General features: G+C 45.0%; 2 protein-coding genes across 3 annotated transcripts; one reads left to right on the top strand and one right to left on the bottom strand.

The window, feature by feature from the left end:
• Window positions 1-1777: 1777 nt before the first annotated feature.
• Window positions 1778-18351, bottom strand: ATG4C (autophagy related 4C cysteine peptidase). Of its 2 annotated transcripts, none has more exons than XM_069738182.1 (11): window positions 18172-18351; window positions 15182-15304; window positions 14366-14449; window positions 13905-14138; window positions 12612-12927; window positions 12108-12178; window positions 11788-11909; window positions 10753-10831; window positions 8190-8266; window positions 5625-5744; window positions 1778-2246 (listed from the first exon to the last, which is right to left on the bottom strand). In XM_069738182.1, exons 2-11 carry the CDS (start codon window positions 15249-15251, stop codon window positions 2076-2078), a joined length of 1344 nt encoding a protein of 447 aa, XP_069594283.1. In that variant the 5' UTR covers window positions 15252-15304; window positions 18172-18351; the 3' UTR covers window positions 1778-2075. The 2 variants fall into 2 exon arrangements, with proteins under 2 accessions (XP_069594283.1, XP_069594284.1); XM_069738183.1 differs by lacking the exon at window positions 18172-18351 and adding an exon at window positions 17927-17992.
• LOC138648420 (piggyBac transposable element-derived protein 4-like) lies at window positions 18043-23244 on the top strand. The gene is made up of 3 exons (XM_069738181.1): window positions 18043-18188; window positions 21113-21245; window positions 21334-23244. The coding sequence occupies exons 2-3, from the start codon at window positions 21187-21189 to the stop codon at window positions 23156-23158; spliced, it is 1884 nt and encodes a 627-aa protein (XP_069594282.1). The 5' UTR covers window positions 18043-18188; window positions 21113-21186; the 3' UTR covers window positions 23159-23244.
• The last annotated feature ends 238 nt before the right edge of the window (window positions 23245-23482 follow it).

Raw genomic sequence — 23482 nt, 5'->3', positions numbered from 1 at the left:
GACAGGAAAGCCGTGTGTGACCAGAGACTTTACTCACTGGGTGTGGAGCCGGCAAATGTGGTCAGGGACATAGACTGTATCATTGGGAGGATGGGGCCCCTGGCAGAGACCTACAGGGACATAGACTGAATCCTGGGGAGGTTCGGGCCCCTGGCAGAGACCTATAGGCACATAGACTATCATTGGGAGGATGGGGCCCCTGGCACAGACCTACAGGCACATAGACTATCCTGGGGAGGATCGGGCCCCTGGCAGAGACCTACAGGGACAGACTATCCTGGGAAGGATGGGGCCCCTGGCAGAGACCTCAGTAGTGTGTGTGGCCTCCACGTGCCTGTATGACCTCCCTTCAACGCCTGGGCATACTCCTGATGAGGCGGCGGATGTTCTCCTGAGGGATCTCCTCCCAGACCTGGACTAAAGCATCCGCTATCTCCTGGACAGTCTGTGGTGCAACGTGACGTTGGTGGATGGTCACATCTGTCATATGTGCTCAGTGTGAACCTGCTTTGATCTGTGAAGAGCACAGGGCGCCAGTGGCAAATTTGCCAATCCTAGTGTTCTGTGGCAAATGACAAGCATCCTGCACGGTGTTGGGCTGTGAGTACAACCCCCATTTGTGGATGTCTTGCACTCAGGCCATCCTCATGGAGTCGGTTTCTAACCGTTTGTGCAGACATCCAGATTTGTGGCCTGCTGGAGGTCATTTTGCAGGGCTATGGCAGTGCTCCTCCTTGCACAAAGGCTGAGGTAGCGGTCCTGCTGCTGGGTTGTTGCCCTCCTACGGCCCCTCCACGTCTCCTGGTAGAGTCTCAAGCCTCTTGACATTACACTGACAGACACAGCAAACCTTCTTGCCACAGCTCACATTGATGTGCCATCCTGGATGAGCTGCACTACCTGAGCCACTTGTGTGGGTTGTAGAGTCCGTCTCATGCTACCACAAGTGTGAAAGCACAACCAACATTTAAAAGTGACCAAAACATCAGCCAGAAAGCATTGGTACTGAGATGTGGTCTGTGGTCCCCACCTGCAGAACCACTCCTTTGAGGGTGTCTTGATAATTGCCAATAATTTCCATCTGTTGTCTATTCCATTTGCACAACAGCATGTGAAACTGATTGTCAATCAGTGTTACTTCCTAAGTAGACAGTTTGATTTCACAGAAGTTTGATTTACTTGGAGTTATATTCTGTTTAAGTGTTCCCTTTATTTTTTTTTTGGAGCAGTGTAATTACTATAGGCTGCCGTCACACTAGCAGTATTTGGTCAGTATTTTACATCAGTATTTGTAGCCAAAACCAGGAGTGGAACAAATAGAGGAAAAGTATAATAGAAACATATGCACCACTTCTGCATTTATCACCCACTCCTGGTTTTGGCTACAAATACTGATGTAAAATACTGACCAAATACTGATAGTGTGACGGCAGCCTAATACTGCCTTTATGTACAAGGATGAAGCAGCACTTTTAGACATGAAGTTTTTAAGTTTTATTTTTCTTACACACTTTGAGATGACTTAGCATAGGACCCAAGTTCCAGTAATAACTTATGGCAAAACCACAATTTTGATATTCAGCAGAAATCCTAGATTTGCAGCAGTCTTCAGAGAAAATTTACACAAGAAAAAGTTTGTGCCAAATGCTTTCAAAAACTACATCAAAAGAGCCTTGTGTGAATGAGCCCTAAGCGGAGGCGACGCCACAGTGCGTGCTCCTGTCCATAGTTTGCGCCTGTTGTAGTTTTATTCTGACATCCAAAGACCAATGACACATTCACATTTATACCAGATCAGTTTTATTTGTAGAGGCCATTTTTGTACAATATCTTATAAATCACAGTGACAATGTAAACCTGGTAAATTGTGCCTCAAAGTTTTTTTAGTTTATATATATAAAAAAAAAAAAAAAAAAAAAAAAAAAAAAAGGCTTTCAAAAAATTAAAAAGGTCATTAAATTTTTTTTTTTTTAAAAACATCACTAAGTTCTAGTGTTTCCGTAGGATGGACCCAAAGTGGACAATTTCCTAATAGAGGACACGAAGAAAAGAAAAAAAAATAATATATAAAAAAGTCACAGTAAGACAAACTCCTCGGCGTTAAAGCTTTTTAATTTGTTCTTTTCCTCCTTCGTGAAAAGGTCATTTTGCTCGTAGACCGGAGCAGAGCCAAAATCAAAGTCCTGAGCATGTCCGTTCACAAAGGTAAATAAAGGATAATTCTGCCGGCTGGAAGATTTCAGTACCTGGAATACAGAATAACGGCTCATGTCAGAGGAATCCTGAGAAATAGAGCAAATACAGAATACATATAGCGAAGTGTGAAAAAGTGAGGTATACGGATATATGCCAGAGCAACTGCTGAAGAAGTCCCGATTGGGAGTTTTCTGGGTTTTTTTTTTAAGCTGAAGTCCTGGCAGGTAAGGATTCACAGAATGGAATCAGGGAACTGATGTCTTAATAGCGCCACCATCTGGCAAGCAAAAGATTTGGCTTTTAAAAAGGAAATTAATGTTGATAAAAACTATGTTTTCGGCAACATGAATAGAAAAGTCAGAGAGTGTTTACTGGTGATAGACAGGTCTGTCCCCAAAATACAAAAATCACTTACACACAGGTTACATTGCAATACATCACATCTACAGGAGGTGTGAAAAAGATGGGTAACAAACAAGCTTTCACAGGTGTCATCACTCCACAATAATGTATGTACACAGCGACTGCACCAGCAGAATAGTGAGTGCAGCTCTGGAGTATAATACAGGGTGTAACTCAGGATCAGTAATGTAATGTATGTACACAGCGACTGCACCAGCAGAATAGTGAGTGCAGCTCTGGAGTATAATACAGGATGTAACTCAGGATCAGTAATGTAATGAATGTATACAGTGACTGCACCAGCAGAATAGTGAGTGCAGCTCTGGAGTATAATACAGGAGATAACTCAGGATCAGTAATGTATGTACAGTATGTACACAGTGACTGCACCAGTAGAATAGTGAGTGCAGCTCTGGGGTATAATACAGGATGTAACTCAGGATCAGTAATGTAATGTATGTACACAGTGACTGCACCAGCAGAATAGTGAGTGCAGCTCTGGGGTATAATACAGGATGTAACTCAGGATCAGTAATGTAATGTATGTACACTGACTGCACCAGCAGAATAGGGAGTGCAGCTCTGGAGTATAATGGGCAGCACGGTGGCTCAGTAATTAGCACTGTTTTGCGGCCATGGAGTCATATTCCACCAACGATAACATCTGGAACTAGTAGTATGTTCTCCCAGCATCATCCATCTCCACCCCTCTTTGGCTCTATGTTGTCAGAGCAGAGGGGTGGAGATTTAGGGAACACAAGCAGGTGGGAAGGTGTATATAAATGTTTGGCCTGCTGTGACGCACTGAGTGACAGGACTTCGATTGAACAGTCAGGCTATATTCACACTTTGCGGATTTTGCCGCGGATCCGCAGCAGTTTCCCATGAGTTTACAGAACAATGTAAACCTATGGGAAACAAAAAAAGCAGTGCACATGCTGCGGAAAAAACCACGCGGAAACGCTGCGGATTACATTCCGCAGCATGTCACTTCTTTTCTGCGGATTTTCACCTGCTCCAATAGAAAACTGCAGATGAAAATCCGCGGAAGAAACCGCAGTTAAAACCGCGACGGGTTTTCACTGCGGATTTTGTAATTCTGCTGCGGAAAAATCCGCAGTGGAATCTGCAAAGTGTGAACATAGCCTCATTCTGTGCTGAGTCTTTTTAACCACTTTAAGGCCACTGTTACTCTTGGCAGCAGAATTTATTATTATTATTTATTGTTATAGCGCCATTTATTCCATGGCGCTTTACATGTGAGGAGGGGTATACATAATGAAAACAAGTACAATAATCTTAAACAATACAAGTCACAACTGGTACAGGAGGAATGAGGACCCTGCCGGCGAGGGCTCACAATCTACAAGGGATGGGTGAGGATACAGTAGGTGAGGGTAGAGATGGTCATGCAGCGGTTTGGTCGATCGGTGGTTACTGCAGGTTGTAGGCTTGTCTGAAGAGGTGGGTTCTTCAGGTTCTTTTTGAAGGTTTCGATGGTAGGCGAGAGTCTGATGTGTTGGGGTAGAGGGTTCCAGAGTAGGGGTGATACGCGAGAGAAATCTTGTATGCGATTGTGGGAAGAGGAGATAAGAGGGGAGTAGAGAAGGAGATCTTGTGAGGATCGGAGGTTACGTGTAGGTAAGTACCGGGAGACGAGGTCACAGATGTATGGAGGGGACAGGTTGTGGATGGCATTGTACGTCATGGTTAGGGTTTTGTAGTGGAGTCTCTGGGCAATGGGGAGCCAGTGAAGGGATTGACAGAGGGGAGAGGCCGGGGAATAGCGGGGGGGGACAGGTGGATTAGTCGGGCAGCAGAGTTTAGAATAGATTGGAGGGGTGCGATAGTGTTAGAGGGGAGGCCACAGAGCAGGAGGTTGCAGTAGTCGAGGCGAGAGATGAGGGCATGGACTAGGGTTTTTGCAGATTCTTGGTTGAGGAATGAACGGATTCATGAAATATTTTTGAGTTGAAATCGGCAGGAAGTGGAAAGGGCTTGGATATGTGGTTTGAAGGAGAGATCAGCGTCAAGGATTACCCCGAGGCAGCGAGCTTGTGGGACTGGGGAGTGGGCAGCCATTTACTGTAATGGATGGGTTCGTTGGGGGGGTCGCGTGAGATGGGGGAAAGATGATGAATTCTGTTTTGTCCATGTTAAGAATTTACAGTATTTGCACCATTTCTAGCACTTATATCACCCCCCCGCCTTCGGTGAAGCGATCACAGATTTTAGCTATACACTGCGACACCATGGTATACAGAACAAGTGATCGTAGCTTCAAGTAACTCAAGAGACCTTAAGGGGTTGTCTAGGCCGCCTAAAAAACATAAAATATATACACTCTACACTCGCCTCCCTCCGCCAGTGTTACAGCCGTGACTGCGCTTCTGTTCCTGGCGGGTGGTGCGACATTGTATGAAGTGCAGTCACCGATTGGCTGCAGCTCATCAATATTCTGTCAGTGCGCAAATCTGATCAGACAAAACAGTGAAAGCTGCCACCGGTCACCACGTTGAATCAGGGCCACTATGTAAGGAGAGTATACATGGTTTATGGGGTGCTTAATAAATAAAGCAGGGCATTAAATTAATATAATAAACAAAAAATCCTCCCCTCTTTAGAAAAAGGACATAAAAAAATATTTGATATCGCTATGTCCATAGAAATTGCAACTCCAATTATGAAAAAAAATAAATAAAAAATAGTGGGGATGAGGGAGGCAATTTTTTTGAATCCACTAAAAGTATATGTACAAGTTTGATATCGCAGTATCGTACTGACCTAGAGAATATTATTGTTCTGTTATTTGCCTCAGAAAGGGTGGGTGGTGAAAAAAAAACAAAAAGTGAAAAATTGGTGGTGGTAGGGTTAATCAGACACTGTTCGTCTGAACCGCGGAGCAGGTGAGCGACGACTCTGCATTCCGTGAGTATTAGTAGAGTTCGTCCAGGTGCCCCCCTGTGTACATGCATGATGGGGGCGCACACTGGTGATCACTGGGATCCATCACACCGTATACGCACCTTTGTGAGTTCTTCTATCACCTTCTCAAAGTCCCGGGAGTTTCTGCAGTAAAATCCCAGCGCGCAGCTCGGGTCCATTTTCTTGAAGGGCATTTTCTTTGGTGAAGGACAGTGGAATGACTGCAGGGGAAGAACCATTTAAAAAGCCTTAAGAATACACAACCTAATATAGAGGGGTCAGCCGGGCAATCCTCTGAGCCAAATCCCACTGCGTCGTGTCTGCACTGGTACATTGTAACAAAATGGCAGCTCGAGTGGGCAGAATCTGCTGTATAGTAATGTAACAGATCAACAACCCGTAGGTCACAGGGATGGTGAGGGGATCCTTAGTGATCGCTAGAGCCAGGGGGTGGACTGTGCTAACGGGATTTCCTCCTCTAAGGGTATATATGACCCAGTGTGCCAAAATAAGAAATAGCATAACTCTCCCCCTATGATCTCCAGTCATTCCTCTGTCAACCTGGTCTTGTCCCCTGCCAATCTCAGTCTCTTCTGGCATGGTTAGCCTTAATTGTTGTGGCCAATGATCAGCTGCAGTGGTCACAAACTGATCAGAGCTGAAGAGGACAAGACCAGATTGATGGGCGATCAGCCGGTGAGTATATATTTCTTATAGCTGGTGCATCAATATGCCAACTTAGAGAATGGGGGTCCCAACAAAACAACTTCCCAAATATGAGAGGAGACCCCCCTTACCTTTTGCAGTCCTGCTACAGCGATTGATGGGGCTAATGCACATGCTCAAAGAATGGACCCATCACTATCATTATGGGTCCCCGGTAACTAGACCTCTATTAGTAGGAGATGGTCCTCTTTGAATGCCTTCTGATCTCAGCTACATTTTTTCCTTATACAGAGCTCCAAATCTCCAGCATCCAAATCCCCAGCAAATTAAGTTATGTCCTGCTTTCAGCTGCCACTAGGGGGCGCTTAGTACAAGTGATTTATTAGAGTTCAATGGCGGAGAAGCCATGTGCAGTGAGCTCCCCCTAGTGGTGGCAGCAGGAAGGCAAAATGTTATAGTCTGTTTCTATCTGCAGAGATTTGGAGCTTTGTATCAGAGCTTCAGATTTGGGTGAGCATCTATCTAGTGGCTGAAGTACAAGAATTAATAAGACCAATTATTAAGTATTAGGTTTACTGGATGTATGCTAGTGGCCAAGAAATAGCGTCTAGGAGGAGTCCATCGTAGCGGCAGTCTCTGCTCGGTGCGTCCCATTTTTCTTTTACCTTGACTAGGATTTCCTCTCCCTCCACATTGACGGGAAGCAATGTTTGAACGCGGTAATGTGCATGTGATTCTACCTAATTAGATTTGCAAATCTTTCTGTGCGGAGTCTGAGCTGCAGTGAAATGTACATTACTCCACTGGGGTCTATCTGTCATTGTCAGGATATCCGGACGCCGGGCTCGTACAGTCAGCGTGCCAAGATTTTGGAAGAAATAAAGGGGAAAAAAAAAAAAAAAAAGAATAAACTTCTTCCCTGTGGCTCCGCTCAAATGCAGGCGGCATCAACGGGACTGCAGGGTGGCGGGATAAAGGATTTTTGATGGGGTTGGGGGGGGGGGGGGCGATATAATGGGGTCTTTTTGTAGATAACCCCACATTCAGTGAAGTTTGTCAGATGATCACAATATGTGCAGTGGCACAACTTTCCTCGCCCTTTCCAGGATTGCATTTTTTTTTTTCCTTAATGCAAATTTTTATTTAAAATTAGAAAAACTTGCAACTTTGACACCGAACACAAGTAATAAAACTTCCATTCCCCGACAGCAAGCAGTGGTCTCAAATAGGAAGATAAACTCAGACTGAAATCCACAGGGCGGTGACAAACCATCAGCTGTGACATGTTACAGTCTTCAGGTTTAGACACTTCTGTTTGTTACAATGTATCTGCGCAGGTAACATGTATCAGTGTTCAGCTCAGAATCAGCGGCCACATTTTTTAAAGTGTTTTTTTTTTTGTTGAGAATTAAGTAATTTTAGTTAGCTGCGAGATGCGGACCACTATATGCACCTACCAAATGCCTCTGCACCCCTGTACCTAAAGCACAGTGAGGCGCTAGCTCTGACACTTTAACACCCCATAACACCTGCTGTAAACCCTCACCTGCAGTGCTTTTATTATGGCTGTAGTGTCGTGCCAATGTACCAGTATAAATGCCCTATGATGCATCCAGAGATTTATTTATTTTTTTTTTTTTTAGGTAATAACTTTATAGAGGGGATAAAGACTTTAATTAATGGCACCCTGTCAATCAAGAGGATGGGGTCAGAGTCACCCGCTTGAGTAGAGCATCTGCTGAGCATGCTCAGTGCCACTCCATGTGACTGACATACCCGAGCGCCGTACCAAGCCATCTGTAGCAGGAGTGCACACGATGGCCCTACAAATAGTGGACTCGAGAGCCCGATCTCATGATCACCGACCAGACGCTTTTCACGCATCTTTTGGAACAACCCCTTTAAATGCGCTAGATGAGGCGGATCACTGTATAATCTCGTTTCATAATTAGTGCATAAATTAGAGGGCGATAATGGTGCCAGAACCTCGGTGACATTACCTCGAGAGGGAAATCCTTTGTGCTGACATCTACAAAAGATTGGCAGTAATGAGGATCCATGTATATCAAGCTGTCATCTGCAAGGACAAAACAGAAGATAAGTAATTCCAGAAACACTTTATTACCGCGCCGCTTACAAGCCAATTTCTATGCAGAAGAACAGCCGAGAAAAATCGCAAACAAAAGGCCCCTTCCACGCCGCGGCTTCTTGACGGATGCGCGCTCCTTTAACGGGACAGATTAACTTCTGGAATCAAAGATGCTTGTGTAAGCAGAATATTTTTTTTTTTTATAGAAAAAGTGATGAGTCTGTCATTTAATTTTTGGTGATGAAATTACTTTCACAAACACACAATTATATTCCGGAGTTTGTCGATGAAAAATGCGCTGGGAGAACGCGGTCGACACCCAGGACGTATTACTTGTCATCTTAACGTCAACTCACGGCGTTTAAACTGCTCGAATGTAAATATGTAAATAAAATCTGCCAAATGAGGAGAGAGAAGGCGCTTAAACTTTCATTAGACGGAAGGTAAAATATGCCTTGTTTATGCAGCGCGGGAAATTAAAGATGCAGTTTGCAGAAACCAATTACAATGGAGGCTAAGTGACAAATGAGTGGACTTTGGTGGGATCTGATGAATTAATAGCGGCCTCGGTGCTGCCGTAATTATTCAGTTGGAGAATGGTCATTTATAAAAATCAAAAGTTTTTTTTTTTTTTTTTAAATAAGTCCGGGGCTTCAAAAATTGCAGCAGGTCGCTGTCGTATCCTGCATTAGATGATGCATTTTCCATGCAGATGGCAAAAGTGTTAACCAAGAAGATTCATAGGATCCTTATTCAGCAGGGACGTTGGCCGTCTGCGAGCATGGCACCGGAGCCCTGCACACTTCAACCTCAAGACCTGGTCAGGTGGTGACATTGATAGTGCGGGAGTGTTACACTAGAGCGCTGCACACTTGCTCCTACTTTCCGCCATCCCCGGCGCCTCTTCTGATAATCAAGCCTGGCAAGATCATTACGGTGTGACACATGACAACACATGGGGTCTACTACCGGTAACCAGAAGAGGCGCCGAGGCTGACGGCAAGTAGGAGCAAGTTTGCAGCACTCTAGTGCAACACTCCCGCACTATCAATGTCGCTGCCTGACCAGGTAACATAGTAACATAGTAACATAGTTAGTAAGGCCGAAAAAAGACATTTGTCCATCCAGTTCAGCCTATATTCCATCATAATAAATACCCAGATCTACGTCCTTCTACAGAACCTAATAATTGTATGATACAATATTGTTCTGCTCCAGGAAGACATCCAGGCCTCTCTTGAACCCCTCGACTGAGTTCGCCATCACCACCTCCTCAGGCAAGCAATTCCAGATTCTCACTGCCCTAACAGTAAAGAATCCTCTTCTATGTTGGTGGAAAAACCTTCTCTCCTCCAGACGCAAAGAATGCCCCCTTGTGCCCGTCACCTTCCTTGGTATAAACAGATCCTCAGCGAGATATTTGTATTGTCCCCTTATATACTTATACATGGTTATTAGATCGCCCCTCAGTCGTCTTTTTTCTAGACTAAATAATCCTAATTTCGCTAATCTATCTGGGTATTGTAGTTCTCCCATCCCCTTTATTAATTTTGTTGCCCTCCTTTGTACTCTCTCTAGTTCCATTATATCCTTCCTGAGCACCGGTGCCCAAAACTGGACACAGTACTCCATGTGCGGTCTAACTAGGGATTTGTACAGAGGCAGTATAATGCTCTCATCATGTGTATCCAGACCTCTTTTAATGCACCCCATGATCCTGTTTGCCTTGGCAGCTGCTGCCTGGCACTGGCTGCTCCAGGTAAGTTTATCATTAACTAGGATCCCCAAGTCCTTCTCCCTGTCAGATTTACCCAGTGGTTTCCCGTTCAGTGTGTAATGGTGATATTGATTCCCTCTTCCCATGTGTATAACCTTACATTTATCATTGTTAAACCTCATCTGCCACCTTTCAGCCCAAGTTTCCAAGGTCTTGAGGTTTGTTTTTTGTGCAACTCTAGACAAAACCATATCAAATATTTATACTCGTTTCTTGTATATTAACCAATTTTTATCAGGATTTTATTTGTTTTTTATAAAGTTTATATTTCCTTTACCTCGGTGACTTGATTGGTCATCTAATACACAGCAATACTCCTGTATCTCAGGGCATTATATATAAAGGAGATGGCAGATGCTGGGAACCTTTATCACGTTTGCATCCTATGATGGCATTATGGAAGGGCTTACTGGGGTGATGGAGACCCCCCTCCCACTACTTAACCGCTTAGCTACAATGGTAACCATAGACCATGGCATCTAAAGGGTGTGCAAAACCTTGGATAGAAATCTCTCATTCCGGCCAATTAAGTGTCAGCTGTAAAAGCTCGCCGATACCAGCTGCAGATGGTGCGGTTTCATGTTGTCTATGGGTGACTGATTCGGTAAATCCCATGATGGCAGTGGATTGGAGGTGCATGTCTGACCTCCGCTCCATTCAGCCTCTATTCTTCCAGTATTTTTATTCTTGTACCCACCTTGAAATCCTACAAAATAATAGGACTGCTTCGGTCTGCCACCGATGATCCCAACACAATATTCCAGGCTAAGCATCCCCTGAGGACGAGAACGCCAGAAATTACGTATGACCATAAAGTGATAAGATGTGATAAGATAAGAGGCTCCCGATTACACCGTACACATGGGTTGTTACTAGGGTGGATAGTTCTAATTGCCAACCATAAGTGACCATGTTCATTCTTATGAGGGAGTGAAAAACCTCCGAGGCTGCATTTCTCAGTGACTGGAGATCCAAGAAAACCTATTGTGAAGAGGTTTTTACTTATGGCAGTAATGGTACGGCTGTATAGGTGCTTGTCTCCCGATAAGAATGACACCTTTCTTGTAGTGATACAATGTGCCAGTCCTGAGATATTTATAGTAGAAATTGTATCAGGCAGGAAGTGCACATGGGATGTGTTAATGCACTTGTTAGAAGCACTCAGATCACCGACACACCCCCAGTGCACTTCCTGCCTGATTTGCATACAACTTGTACTCTAACTTTCTCATGACTGGCACATCTGATTTCTACAAGAAAGATGTCATACTTATCGGGGGACAAAGGGCTACACAGCCATACCACTACCTCCACATGTACAGACACTGACAGGTTCCCTTTATGAACACTCAGCAGATTAATTAAACTTTAAATAGCCAGAGTGTGTTCCTGCAGAAATATATGGCAACCCCACCTCCCATCCTAGCTTTTTCTACACCTCCAGCTTTAATTGTCCTCACAAATAAGCCATCTGAACTTTCTACTCCACATTCGTTATATGTTCGTCATCTTTCTCCTCTATGTACCATATTCATTGTAAACGCAAACCCCTTTAAAAGTTGTATTGTGAATGCGACATAGGCCTCATTTATATGAACAACAGGGTTTTATTTTGCAACTTAAAGACATAAAAAGGAAACAAAATACAAAATGTGTTACATTCCAGCAAGATACAGATATTCCTTTCATGAAAAGGGATATTCACAGACCCCCTTGTAATCTCCGCACGTACCTTCACAAATTCAAAATATTCAATATTGGTCCTTTCACCGCCGAGTCGGACAGGAACCAGAATGAGAACGGATTTATCAGCGGCGGTGTTATCCTGCGGGTCGTACACATCGTCGCGGTAAACTGCGGAAAGGAGAAGGAACAGGCGATCAGGAAGGATATTGGTATCCCGTTAGGATTCTAGATAGAAGCTTCCTACTGAATGACAGCAAGCAGATCTGGAAGATGTGGTAACAGTTTCAGAACTTTTGACAACCTAACATTAATTTAACAATTTCTTCAAATATTTTAACCAAAAAAAAAAAAGTCCCAACAACTTACTTGTACAGTCCTGAGCAACGTATATGGAGAAGCTCTGCAGCTCGGGGTCAGCGGACTCCTTCTTTGCTTTCCTGGAAAATATTGCAAACAGGTTCCTTTGTACATAATTTGTTTTCCAGCAGTTATAACGAATCCTCTGTTTCTATGATGCACGGTGATGAGGACCCCGCGTACGTGGTATAACGCATGACGTCGCTGTAGCGCCAGGCCACAAATGCAGTTTAGTCTGAGGTCAGCGGTTAACAAGGACCTCGTTCGGTAGAACTTTTCATCACTTATGTTAGGAATTGTATCTTTTCACACCTTTCGCCATTCAGTGGACAGGACCTCCTGCCGACCAACTGATCTACCATCATTTATACACAAATTTAAATAGAATTTAAATAGAAGTAGATTCATTTTCTGGCGCAAATTCAAGCAAAGATGGGTGCCTCCTAATAGATCTGCCACATGGCGCCCCCCCGCACTATGAATCAAGGCCGGCTGTACGTATCGCGAGCGTACCTCAACAGGTGGGAGACAATGGCAGGACCGTACCAGTCTCCGGCCACTTTCCCAGACTTCCTCCCTATCCTGATCAGCCGATGAATCCCGAAGTCGGCCGCGGGGTGATCGGAGAACCAGGAGATGATTTTCCGGTGATAAAACGCACTTTGATTTTCGTCTTCGTTTTCTGTGGTTGCTCCTGGATCGCTGGACGTTGTACCGTAGGTTGGGGTGTTGTATGACGCCTCGATGGGGGCGAGCTTTCTGGTGCTGTTCTGTAACCAGAACTCTGCCTCCGGCCGGTAAAGGTCCAATGCGTTTGGCCACAACCAGTCTGTAAGAGATGGGAAACATTAAGAGGCATCAGAAGGTACAGGATGAGCAGTCAATTGGACACTTAGGGCATCTGCTGCAAATAGAACTTAAAGATCATTTATTAGCGTTTTCCTTTAACCCCTTCCTGGCAATGGGATGTACATGTGGTGTCGGGTGTTATGGCGTAGGAAGACCACTAAATAGGGGGCAAGTGGCAGCCACAGCCAGCACTTGGCACTAGCAGCAGCGACCAAGGTCTAGCTCTCATCGCTGCTGTGCAGCCACTTTAAAACCTTTGTCACTCTAGGGCAGCGGTATTTGAGCGGCACAACACCAGTGGGGCATCCTTTTTGGTGCCCTAGGCAAAGCACTTGTCAGCTAGCTTATTGGAAATATTTCAATTTTTTCATTTGTTTACCCCAAAAAAAAAATTGTAAAGGAAAACCCAAATAATTATACAGAGACGGCACGAATTAAAAAAAAAAAATAAAGAAAAAAAAAGTTTTATCTATAAAGTTGCACTTATCCCATATCGCCACATTTGCAATGTTGCTTATTTATAGTAAAATGAACGGCGTCATTCAAAAACTACAACTCGTCCAACAATAGAACAAGCTCTCATACTGCCAAAGAGATGGGAAAAAAAAAAAAAAAAAGTTATGGCTCTTGGAAGAAAGTGAGGAACAAAAAAAACAAAAACTGGCTGCAGCAGGGATGGGGTTAGGGATGCAATCTAGACAAACTGATCATCCGTCCTCTCCAAACTGCAAAGATTTACCCAAATTTCCGCAGCTCCTATGCAAACAGGTTCATACAGAGATCATAAACTATTAGTTACTAAGAGAATGCAAAAGTATCGAGACACACGTTTGCATGGGAGCTGTATACAAAAAACGGAAAAGATTTAACCACGTTTCTGCAAAGTATTTTTTTTTTTTTTAAACTTTAGAAAAAATTGAGGCAAAGTTGTTCATAACCTGGAAAACCAGCACCAACCTCGCCCTATGAAGTGAACCAGAAGCCCCTGAGCCAGTAACATCTGCCCAGTCCTCAGGGTGCAGCCCCAGCCGCAGTCTGTGCTCCATGTCGACCCCTCCAGCTGGGGGAACTCTTCCCTGTACGTCAGCCATATCCTGGAAATAAAATCCTTCCGGAAATCCTCCACATTGCCAAACGCATCTTCATTCGTCAGCGACCCGGAATCGGAGCGGTCGGGAGAAGATTCAGACTCTGATAGAAAACACAGAAAAAATAAAATAAGAGGGGGTTTAGAAAGGACGATCGAGGTTTCTTTGACCCCTCCGTGTAATATGTCCGTATATTAACCCTTATGGAGCCAAATTGGATCAGAACAAACCAGAAGCAAGTCATGTGTAATGGATCCAGGTTGGCATTTTGGGCATCACTGGCTGTAACCAATCTTGGCGGACCACCTGCCCGGCCCTACACGAACTCACCTTCATATTTAAAATGGTAGCATTTGCCAAGCAAAAAGACAGGGGAGTTTCGTCTAAAATAGGTTCTCGTCCTAAGTACCCAGCCTAAAATAATAATAAAAAAAAAAATAGAAGAATTAAAGGGGATGTCCACTACTTAGGTAATCAGTAACAGATCAGAGGGGGTCCGACACCCAGGAACCCACAGATCCACGTAGTGGCAGTTATTACCTACTGCACTTTAGTTCTTATTCATTCAATGGGAGCTGAGCTACAGGAGCCCACAATGGCCATGTGTGAAGCTGTGGCATTTAGGCTCCATAACGGCAGGCGTTGCAACAACTGATCGCTGACGGTGCCAGGTATTGGAACCCACTGATCTGATACCATATTCTATCACCCTAAGGACAAATCACCAAAATATGACCCCCCCTCGGATCATAGCCATGATATCCTGATCTATAGGATTTATACAGTGAAGGGAACAAGCCCATTATGAAGAGCTGCAGGCTCAGAGGTCGGGGGAGGGGGTCCCCCGCACGCACAGCTAGAAGCTCAGAGATGGGGGCAGGAGCCAGGGCTGCAGATTCAGGGGAGATCCTTACCCAAATATGGAGGGCGCTATCATTTGAAACTTTAAGATAGTAAGTTCCTCCCCCTAATTTGGTCAAACAGCAAAGTCCATACCTCCCCCGTCCTGAGCGCCCAGCAGGTAGGGCTACACTGATACATAGTAACGACTTACAGCTATCAGATTAGTGAAGAAGTTGCTACAGAAAATGTAAAAAAAAAAATATATATATTTTTATTTATTGAGGGATTAGAAAAGGCACTTACTGTATTTTACATTATGCCACGCAGATAAAAACATTGACTTCAGTTTGTCATCGGTGCCGCTGGCTTCCATATTCACCCCGTGAGAATGAACCCATACCGCGCCGAGGCCGGACAGTCACAGACCTGGAACAGAAAGGCGACGCCGCAGGGAGGGGAGCAATGAGAAAAAGTTCTGCAAAGTTACTTCTGACCAAGATCTCTGCTCCAGAGGTTGAACACACAGACAATGACTTTTGGCAGCTGAAGGTTTGCAACAATTGTATCAGATGGAGAATCCGCTGAGCTGCACAGGTGGCATCACAAGTCTCCTCAAGGTTTGTTACAACGTATCAAACTATCTCAAGGGGTTGTACCAAGTACATAAGGTACAGCACTAAGTGGCCCATTATTACACTGCAGAGTATGGCGGCATTACAGGAGGACTCCACCGCAGTGTTATAGGAGCTGTACCGGGCGGAGTTATTCCAGCAGTTTACGGACATATCATTTACAGGTCGTAGACCATTCAAGGATTATGTGGCGCCATTATGGGGGCTGTGATATGCATTATGCGAGTTCTGATATGGCGGTTTAATCTCAGCAGCATATACTGATTGTACGTGGGCTGTGATACGGTTGTAGTACTATGGCATTACATGGCAGTATTATGAGGGTTGAACCATGGCAACATTATCTCAATGCGATATGGCAGTTTTAGTTAAGCTGCGATATAGAAGTATTATCTTTGCACTATATTGCAGTGTTATTTCGGAGAGTACTTTATGGTAGTATTACCGTGGCATTATATGGTGGTTTAATTTAGGCTGTTGTATGGTGAGATGATCATGGCACTATCGTGCAATATTATGAGGACAGTTTTATTTAGGCGGTGATATGGCGGTAGTCTCAGCACCATGTAGCAGTATTATGGTACTTGTGATACAGCACAATTATCTTTGTACTATGTAGCTGTAGTATGGTACCTGTGATATGGCGGTATTATCATGGTAGCATGTAGCAGTATTATGGTACCTGTGATATGGCGGTATTATCATGGTAGCATGTAGCAGTATTATGGTACTTGTGATATGGTGGTATTATCTTGGTAGCATGTAGCAGTATTATGGTACCTGTGATATGGCGGTATTATCTTGGTAGCATGTAGCAGTATTATGGTACCTGTGATATGGCGGTATTATCTTGGTAGCATGTAGCAGTATAATGTACCTGTGATATGGCGGTATTATCATGGTAGCATGTAGCAGTATTATGGTACCTGTGATATGGCGGTATTATCTTGGTAGCATGTAGCAGTATAATGTACCTGTGATATGGCGGTATTATCATGGTAGCATGTAGCAGTATTATGGTACTTGTGATATGGCGGTATTATCTTGGTAGCATGTAGCAGTATTATGGTACCTGTGATATGGCGGTATTATCTTGGTAGCATGTAGCAGTATAATGTACCTGTGATATGGCGGTATTATCATGGTAGCATGTAGCAGTATTATGGTACTTGTGATATGGCGGTATTATCTTGGTAGCATGTAGCAGTATTATGGTACCTGTGATATGGCGGTATTATCATGGTAGCATGTAGCAGTATAATGTACCTGTGATATGGCGGTATTATCTTGGTAGCATGTAGCAGTATAATGTACCTGTGATATGGCGGTATTATCATGGTAGCATGTAGCAGTATTATGGTACTTGTGATATGGCGGTATTATCTTGGTAGCATGTAGCAGTATTAGCTGCATGTAGCTGCCAAGGCAAACAGGATCATGGGGTGCATTAAAAGAGGTCTGGATACACATGATGAGAGCATTATACTGCCTCTGTACAAATCCCTAGTTAGACCGCACATGGAGTACTGTGTCCAGTTTTGGGCACCGGTGCTCAGGAAGGATATAATGGAACTAGAGAGAGTACAAAGGAGGGCAACAAAATTAATAAAGGGGATGGGAGAACTACAATACCCAGATAGATTAGCGAAATTAGGATTATTTAGTCTAGAAAAAAGACGACTGAGGGGCGATCTAATAACCATGTATAAGTATATAAGGGGACAATACAAATATCTCGCTGAGGATCTGTTTATACCAAGGAAGGTGACGGGCACAAGGGGGCATTCTTTGCGTCTGGAGGAGAGAAGGTTTTTCCACAACACAGAAGAGGATTCTTTACTGTTAGGGCAGTGAGAATCTGGAATTGCTTGCCTGAGGAGGTGGTGATGGCGAACTCAGTCGAGGGGTTCAAGAGAGGCCTGGATGTCTTCCTGGAGCAGAACAATATTGTATCATACAATTATTAGGTTCTGTAGAAGGACGTAGATCTGGGGATTTATTATGATGGAATATAGGCTGAACTGGATGGACAAATGTCTTTTTTCGGCCTTACTAACTATGTTACTATGTTACTATGGTACCTGTGATATGGCGGTATTATCTTGGTAGCATGTAGCAGTATAATGTACCTGTGATATGGCGGTATTATCATGGTAGCATGTAGCAGTATTATTGTACCTGCGATATGGCGGTATTATCATGGTAGCATGTAGCAGTATTCTGGTACCTGTGATACAGCGATATTCTATTATTACTGTATAACACTTTACATTGGATAAAAAACTTCTAAAACTTGGGTTAAAATCCAAGCAGCAGCTGTGGGGGCACAGGGCAGACAGACCGCACACCCCCTACACCACCATGGCCCTATAACCGGCCGCCGGGTGACAACACACCGAGCACCGGCCGCACTCACCATCACAACCTCTCCCAGCAGCTGACTGCACCGATTGTTCCCTAGAAACTACACTTCCCATGATGCTCGCACAGGCGGCTCTACGGGAGGGCATGACGGGAATTGTAGTGTAAGGGGGGCCAGGGGGGAGAGACGGGAGTCAGCTGACAAACGGGCGGTCAGTCACAGTCCACAGAGCGGCGGGTGACAGGGAACTAACGGCCGAGAGACACCGGGACAAGGGAGACGACGCCCGGTCTGCTTACCGTGCAGGGTCGGCGGGGTGAGCCACAACGGCGGCTTCTCACCTCACCGGGCGGATGTTGTCAGGCCACACTCACCGCAGACTTCCGAGAGGAGGGGGGAGCGGCGCTGCGGCGCATTTATACTCCAGGAGGGGGCGCTGTGGTGTATTTATACCCCAGGAGGGGGCGCTGTGGTGTATTTATACCCCAGGAGGGGGCGCTGTGGTGTATTTATACCCCAGGAGGGGGCGCTGTGGTGTATTTATACCCCAGGAGGGGGCGCTGTGGTGTATTTATACTCCAGGAGGGGGCGCTGTGGTGTATTTATACTCCGGGAGGGGGCGCTGCGGTGTATTTATACTCCAGGAGGGGGCGCTGCGGCGCATTTATACTCCAGGAGGGGGCGCTGTGGTGTATTTATACTCCAGGAGGGGGCGCTGTGGTGTATTTATACCCCAGGAGGGGGCGCTGTGGTGTATTTATACTCCGGGAGGGGGCGCTGCGGTGTATTTATACTCCAGGAGGGGGCGCTGCGGCGCATTTATACTCCAGGAGGGGGCGCTGTGGTGTATTTATACCCCAGGAGGGGGCGCTGTGGTGTATTTATACCCCAGGAGGGGGCGCTGTGGTGTATTTATACTCCGGGAGGGGGCGCTGCGGTGTATTTATACTCCAGGAGGGGGCGCTGCGGCGCATTTATACTCCAGGAGGGGGCGCTGTGGTGTATTTATACTCCAGGAGGGGGCGCTGCGGTGTATTTATACTTCGGGAGGGGGCGCTGCGGTGTATTTATACTCCGGGAGGGGGCGCTGCGGTGTATTTATACTCCGGGAGGGGGCGCTGTGGTGTATTTATACTCCGGGAGGGGGCGCTGCGGTGTATTTATACTCCAGGAGGGGGCGCTGCGGTGTATTTATACCCCAGGAGGGGGCGCTGTGGTGTATTTATACCCCAGGAGGGGGCGCTGTGGTGTATTTATACTCCAGGAGGGGGCGCTGTGGTGTATTTATACCCCAGGAGGGGGCGCTGCGGCGCATTTATACTCCAGGAGGGGGCGCTGCGGTGTATTTATACTCCAGGAGGGGGCGCTGCGGTGTATTTATACCCCAGGAGGGGGCGCTGCGGTGTATTTATACCCCAGGAGGGGGCGCTGCGGTGTATTTATACCCCAGGAGGGGGCGCTGCGGTGTACTTATACTCCGGAAGGGGGCGCTGTGGTGTATTTATACTCCAGGAGGGGGCGCTGCGGTGTATTTATACTCCAGGAGGGGGCGCTGCGGTGTATTTATGAGGGGGCGCTGTGGTGTATTTATACCCCAGGAGGGGGCGCTGCGGTGTACTTATACTCCGGAAGGGGGCGCTGTGGTGTATTTATACTCCAGGAGGGGGCGCTGTGGTGTATTTATACTCCGGGAGGGGGCGCTGTGGTGTATTTATACTCCAGGAGGGGGCGCTGTGGTGTATTTATACCCCAGGAGGGGGCGCTGCGGCGCATTTATACTCCAGGAGGGGGCGCTGTGGTGTTCTTATACCCCAGGAGGGGGCGCTGCGGTGTAGTTATACCCCAGGAGGGGGCGCTGCGGAGCATTTATACCCCAGGAGGGGGCGCTGCGGAGCATTTATACCCCAGGAGGGGGCGCTGTGGTGTACTTATACTCCAGGAGGGGGCGCTGCGGAGTATTTATACCCCAGGAGGGGGCGCTGTGGTGTATTTATACTCCGGGAGGGGGCGCTGTGGTGTATTTATACTCCGGGAGGGGGCACTGTGGTGTATTTATACCCCAGGAGAGGGCGCTCTAGAGCTTACAATGAAATGGTAATATAATAATCACAAAATCTGTTATAAATAGTTTTATATTATAATGTTGATTCTGAATTTTATATTTTTGTTCAAAAATTGTATCATTGAATCTTTTTCACTTATAATTTATCCCAATTAAAAATTACAAATATTTACTCCTTATATCTTTATTTACCTTTAATATTACCATTTACGCTTGGAATCTGCAGGGAAACATCAGCAACGGAAAAGGATAAGTGTCAGGACAGGCAGAGCAGCGCTGCTATAGCCAGTGATGGAATTCTGACTTCCTTATCCTCAGCACCAGGGGGCGCTCTTCACCTCCATATTTATACGGCTCCCACTGAAGGCAATAGCAGCTCTGTCTGACAGCGCCCCCTGGTGGTGGCAGCAAAGGTTCTATAAAGATGTTAGGAAAGTCAACTCAGGATACGGCAAAGTCCTAGATGACACTTAACCTTCGTCAGGCTGCATAATTTTACAACATTAACAGGCTGCAGAGGTACAATCGTACCTTCATATATCCCTCCACTGTGGGAAGACTTTCTCCTTTACTTGGTTTCAGAACCTAAAGTTCATTCAGCTACAAATGTTACGTTGATATCTGTTGGCCAGTGTTGTTACTGCTCACTTATGTTGCTGTCAATTAAGTTGATTCAAACTGGGAGTGGCTTGTACTTCTCTTCCTGCCTCCCTCCTCTCAGTACAGTAGCCATTTTGCTGCTCATCTCATTGCTGTGAGCGCACACATTTCTAGGCTTGTGAAGTCTTCAATTTCTTGGATACGAAGGTATGAAAGTCTCACAGCATCGAACAGCCAGTTCTACCTTCATTCGCCTTATGTGGGGACAGAACAGTCAGAAATTGGCTTTGAGCCTGGACTTGGCTTACATATATTTTGTATGAAACTTCTCACTATAGGTATGATTTTTATAGGAAAAATGGATAATAATTAGTATCTACATATTGTTTTACGATGTTTTACTTATATTCAGCACAAAATAAAGATGGTGGCTCTGTTACAATTTTCCTATTGGTCGAAAAAAACAGTCGAAGATGGAATGAAAATTCTGAAACCGTCTACGGTTTACATAATATATAAATGACATTTATAAATAATTATCACTAGAAATAATTTACTTTTTTTTATCTGCACTTTAGAATCGAGTTTCATTCTACTTGCCTACGTGTTACTGAACTAAATTACGAAGCCAAAATTCATCTACCAAGTCATCATGAGCGATCGTGACGCTGGATCTAGTTTCCGCCATAATCCAACAAAACGTGTTCGCAGGTTAGTATCATTTTGTGAAAAGCCAATAACGCAGTATTGTGTAGTATTTCGGAAAATTATTTATTTTTAATTTTTTTCATATTTACAGACTTACGATGTCTGACGAAATAACGCAAATGCGAGAAGAATCTGATTCTGAGCACGAGGAAGAACCATATGTTGCATCTGATGATGAAAACTATGTAACACAAGTGGATGTTACTGAAGAAGGTTCAGACATTGAACAAGAAATGGTCATAGAGCAGGAAAAAGAATACGACTCAGACGAAAGCGTTGAGGATGAGTCTGCGCCTCAAAGTGCAGGCGACATTTGGACTGCTAAGGATAAAACTCAATGGTGTAGCGATCCACTGCCAAATGCACAAACGAAATCTCGTAATGTCCTACGGCAAAGAGGTGGCCCTGCAGCAATCAGCAGCCTGTATACGGCAAAAGAGCTATTCACGTCAATCATGACCCCCGAGATGTGCGACATCATATTACGAGAAACTAATCGAAAGGCCGAGAGAGTTTGTGACGCTTACAACAACGAACTGGTACAACGTTTTCCCGATTCTTCTGAACGGCCACCGCAAAAAACATTCAAGCAATTTACTGAAACTGAACTCCATGCGTTTTTGGGCATACTGATTGCCGCCGGTGTGCACAGAGACAACGAGGACAATCTGGAGGAAATGTGGAACGTTGCTGCTCTGCCTCTTATACGTGCAGCCATGTCTCGTGACCGCTTCAAGATGATACTCAGATTTATCAGATTTGACAACGAAAATACACGCGCGGAACGCGCGCAAACAGATAAAGCTGCACCAATACGGGACATCTGGACAATGCTGAACAGAAATCTCGAGAGGGCCTACAAGCCGTATAATTGTATCACCGTCGACGAGCAATTAATTCCATTTAGAGGCCACACTAAATTTACCCAGTATATACCTTCAAAACCAGCTAAATACGGCATAAAGATTTTCTGGGCTTGTGATTCGTCAAACGCCTACCCGTTACAAGGTCAGCTCTACACCGGGAAACCAAGCGATGGTCCTCGACAAGTAAACATCGGCGAACGAACAGTATTGGACCTAGTGAGCTCGTATAAAGGCTCCGGAAGAAATGTCACCACCAATGACTTCTTTACAACCATGGAACTAGCTAAGGTATTGAACTCCTGGAACATGACGCTGGTTGGTAGAGTGAGAAAAAACAAAAGGTTCCTACCTAGCAACATGCAGCCTGCCAAAGAAAGGCCCGTAAACTCCACAAATTTTGCCTACAATCATGAAGCAACAGTCTGTTCATACGCTCCAAAGAAGAACAAGTCAGTCGTGCTTCTATCATCTATGCACATGACGGGAGAAGTTGAAGAGACAATAGCAGCCGAGCCAGAGATAATAAAATACTACAAAAAAACAAAAGGCGGAGATGATGTTATGGATAAAATGTTGGGAGAGTACACTGTGAGACGGCGAACGTTACGTTGGCCTCTGGCATTTTTCTACAATATGATTGACGTCACCGGGTTGGCATCCTACATCATCTACAGAGAACACAACCCAAGCTTCAGGACAAAGGATCGACGAAGAAAGTTCCTGAAAGATCTGGCAAATCAGCTGTGCATGCCTGCAATCGAAGATCGTAGTACAAACCGAATGATGATGATAAGAAACCATTTTCTTCGAGGGGCAGTAGAAATGGCGCTCGGACGATGCATTCTGGTAGCATCGCAAGCAGCGGGCGGCCCTCAAACACCTCATGGTAGTCGCGGACCCTCCCCTGTGGTTGGCAGCTGCTATGTCTGCCGAGACCTGAGGCGAAAACAACGTAAGACCAGAAAGTCCTGTGTGGTCTGTGTCAAACCCATTTGCGATGAACACTCGGTAGCAAAGACAACGTGCATCACTTGCGAAGAAAATCAATAAAAAATAAGTTTCTTACATTTTCTTTTAGAATGTCAATGAACAGATTTTTTTTTACTTGTTTATAATAATAAAATAGCATTATCATTAAAAAAAATATTATTCTTTTTTTCCTTGCATTATCTTCATTCAAAATATACGAGGGTACATTTGTACCTATGGAGCTTGTTATGGATGCAAAAATATCTCAACCCCCCTTATCTCGGAAGGGGGTGGAGATAGTTTATTGAAACTTGGCCAATATATTCTGGACCAAAACTGCAGAGATGTCACGAAATTTCAGCCCTCTACGGCTTTTCGAAAAAAAAAAGTTATTGCAATTTTAAA

This window comes from Ranitomeya imitator, chromosome 8 (assembly GCF_032444005.1).
Source record: "Ranitomeya imitator isolate aRanImi1 chromosome 8, aRanImi1.pri, whole genome shotgun sequence".
In the NCBI taxonomy this organism is placed as follows: domain Eukaryota; kingdom Metazoa; phylum Chordata; class Amphibia; order Anura; family Dendrobatidae; genus Ranitomeya; species Ranitomeya imitator.
The sequence above is the reverse complement of the archived record's forward strand: the minus strand, read 5'-3'. Positions and strand labels throughout refer to the sequence as shown.

Excerpts from the sequence above, each read along its gene's own strand:
- ATG4C (XM_069738182.1), bottom strand. The coding sequence starts at position 15,251 with ATGGAAGCCAGCGGCACCGATGACAAACTGAAGTCAATGTTTTTATCT. Across the intron at positions 12,928-13,904 it reads GGTTCACTTCATAGGGCGAG|ACTGGTTGTGGCCAAACGCA; the intron begins GTTGGTGCTGGT and ends CATCTCTTACAG. Across the intron at positions 8,267-10,752 it reads TTATTTTGTAGGATTTCAAG|ATGACAGCTTGATATACATG; the intron begins GTGGGTACAAGA and ends TTGTCCTTGCAG.
- LOC138648420 (XM_069738181.1), top strand. The coding sequence starts at position 21,187 with ATGAGCGATCGTGACGCTGGATCTAGTTTCCGCCATAATCCAACAAAA. Across the intron at positions 21,246-21,333 it reads CCAACAAAACGTGTTCGCAG|ACTTACGATGTCTGACGAAA; the intron begins GTTAGTATCATT and ends TCATATTTACAG.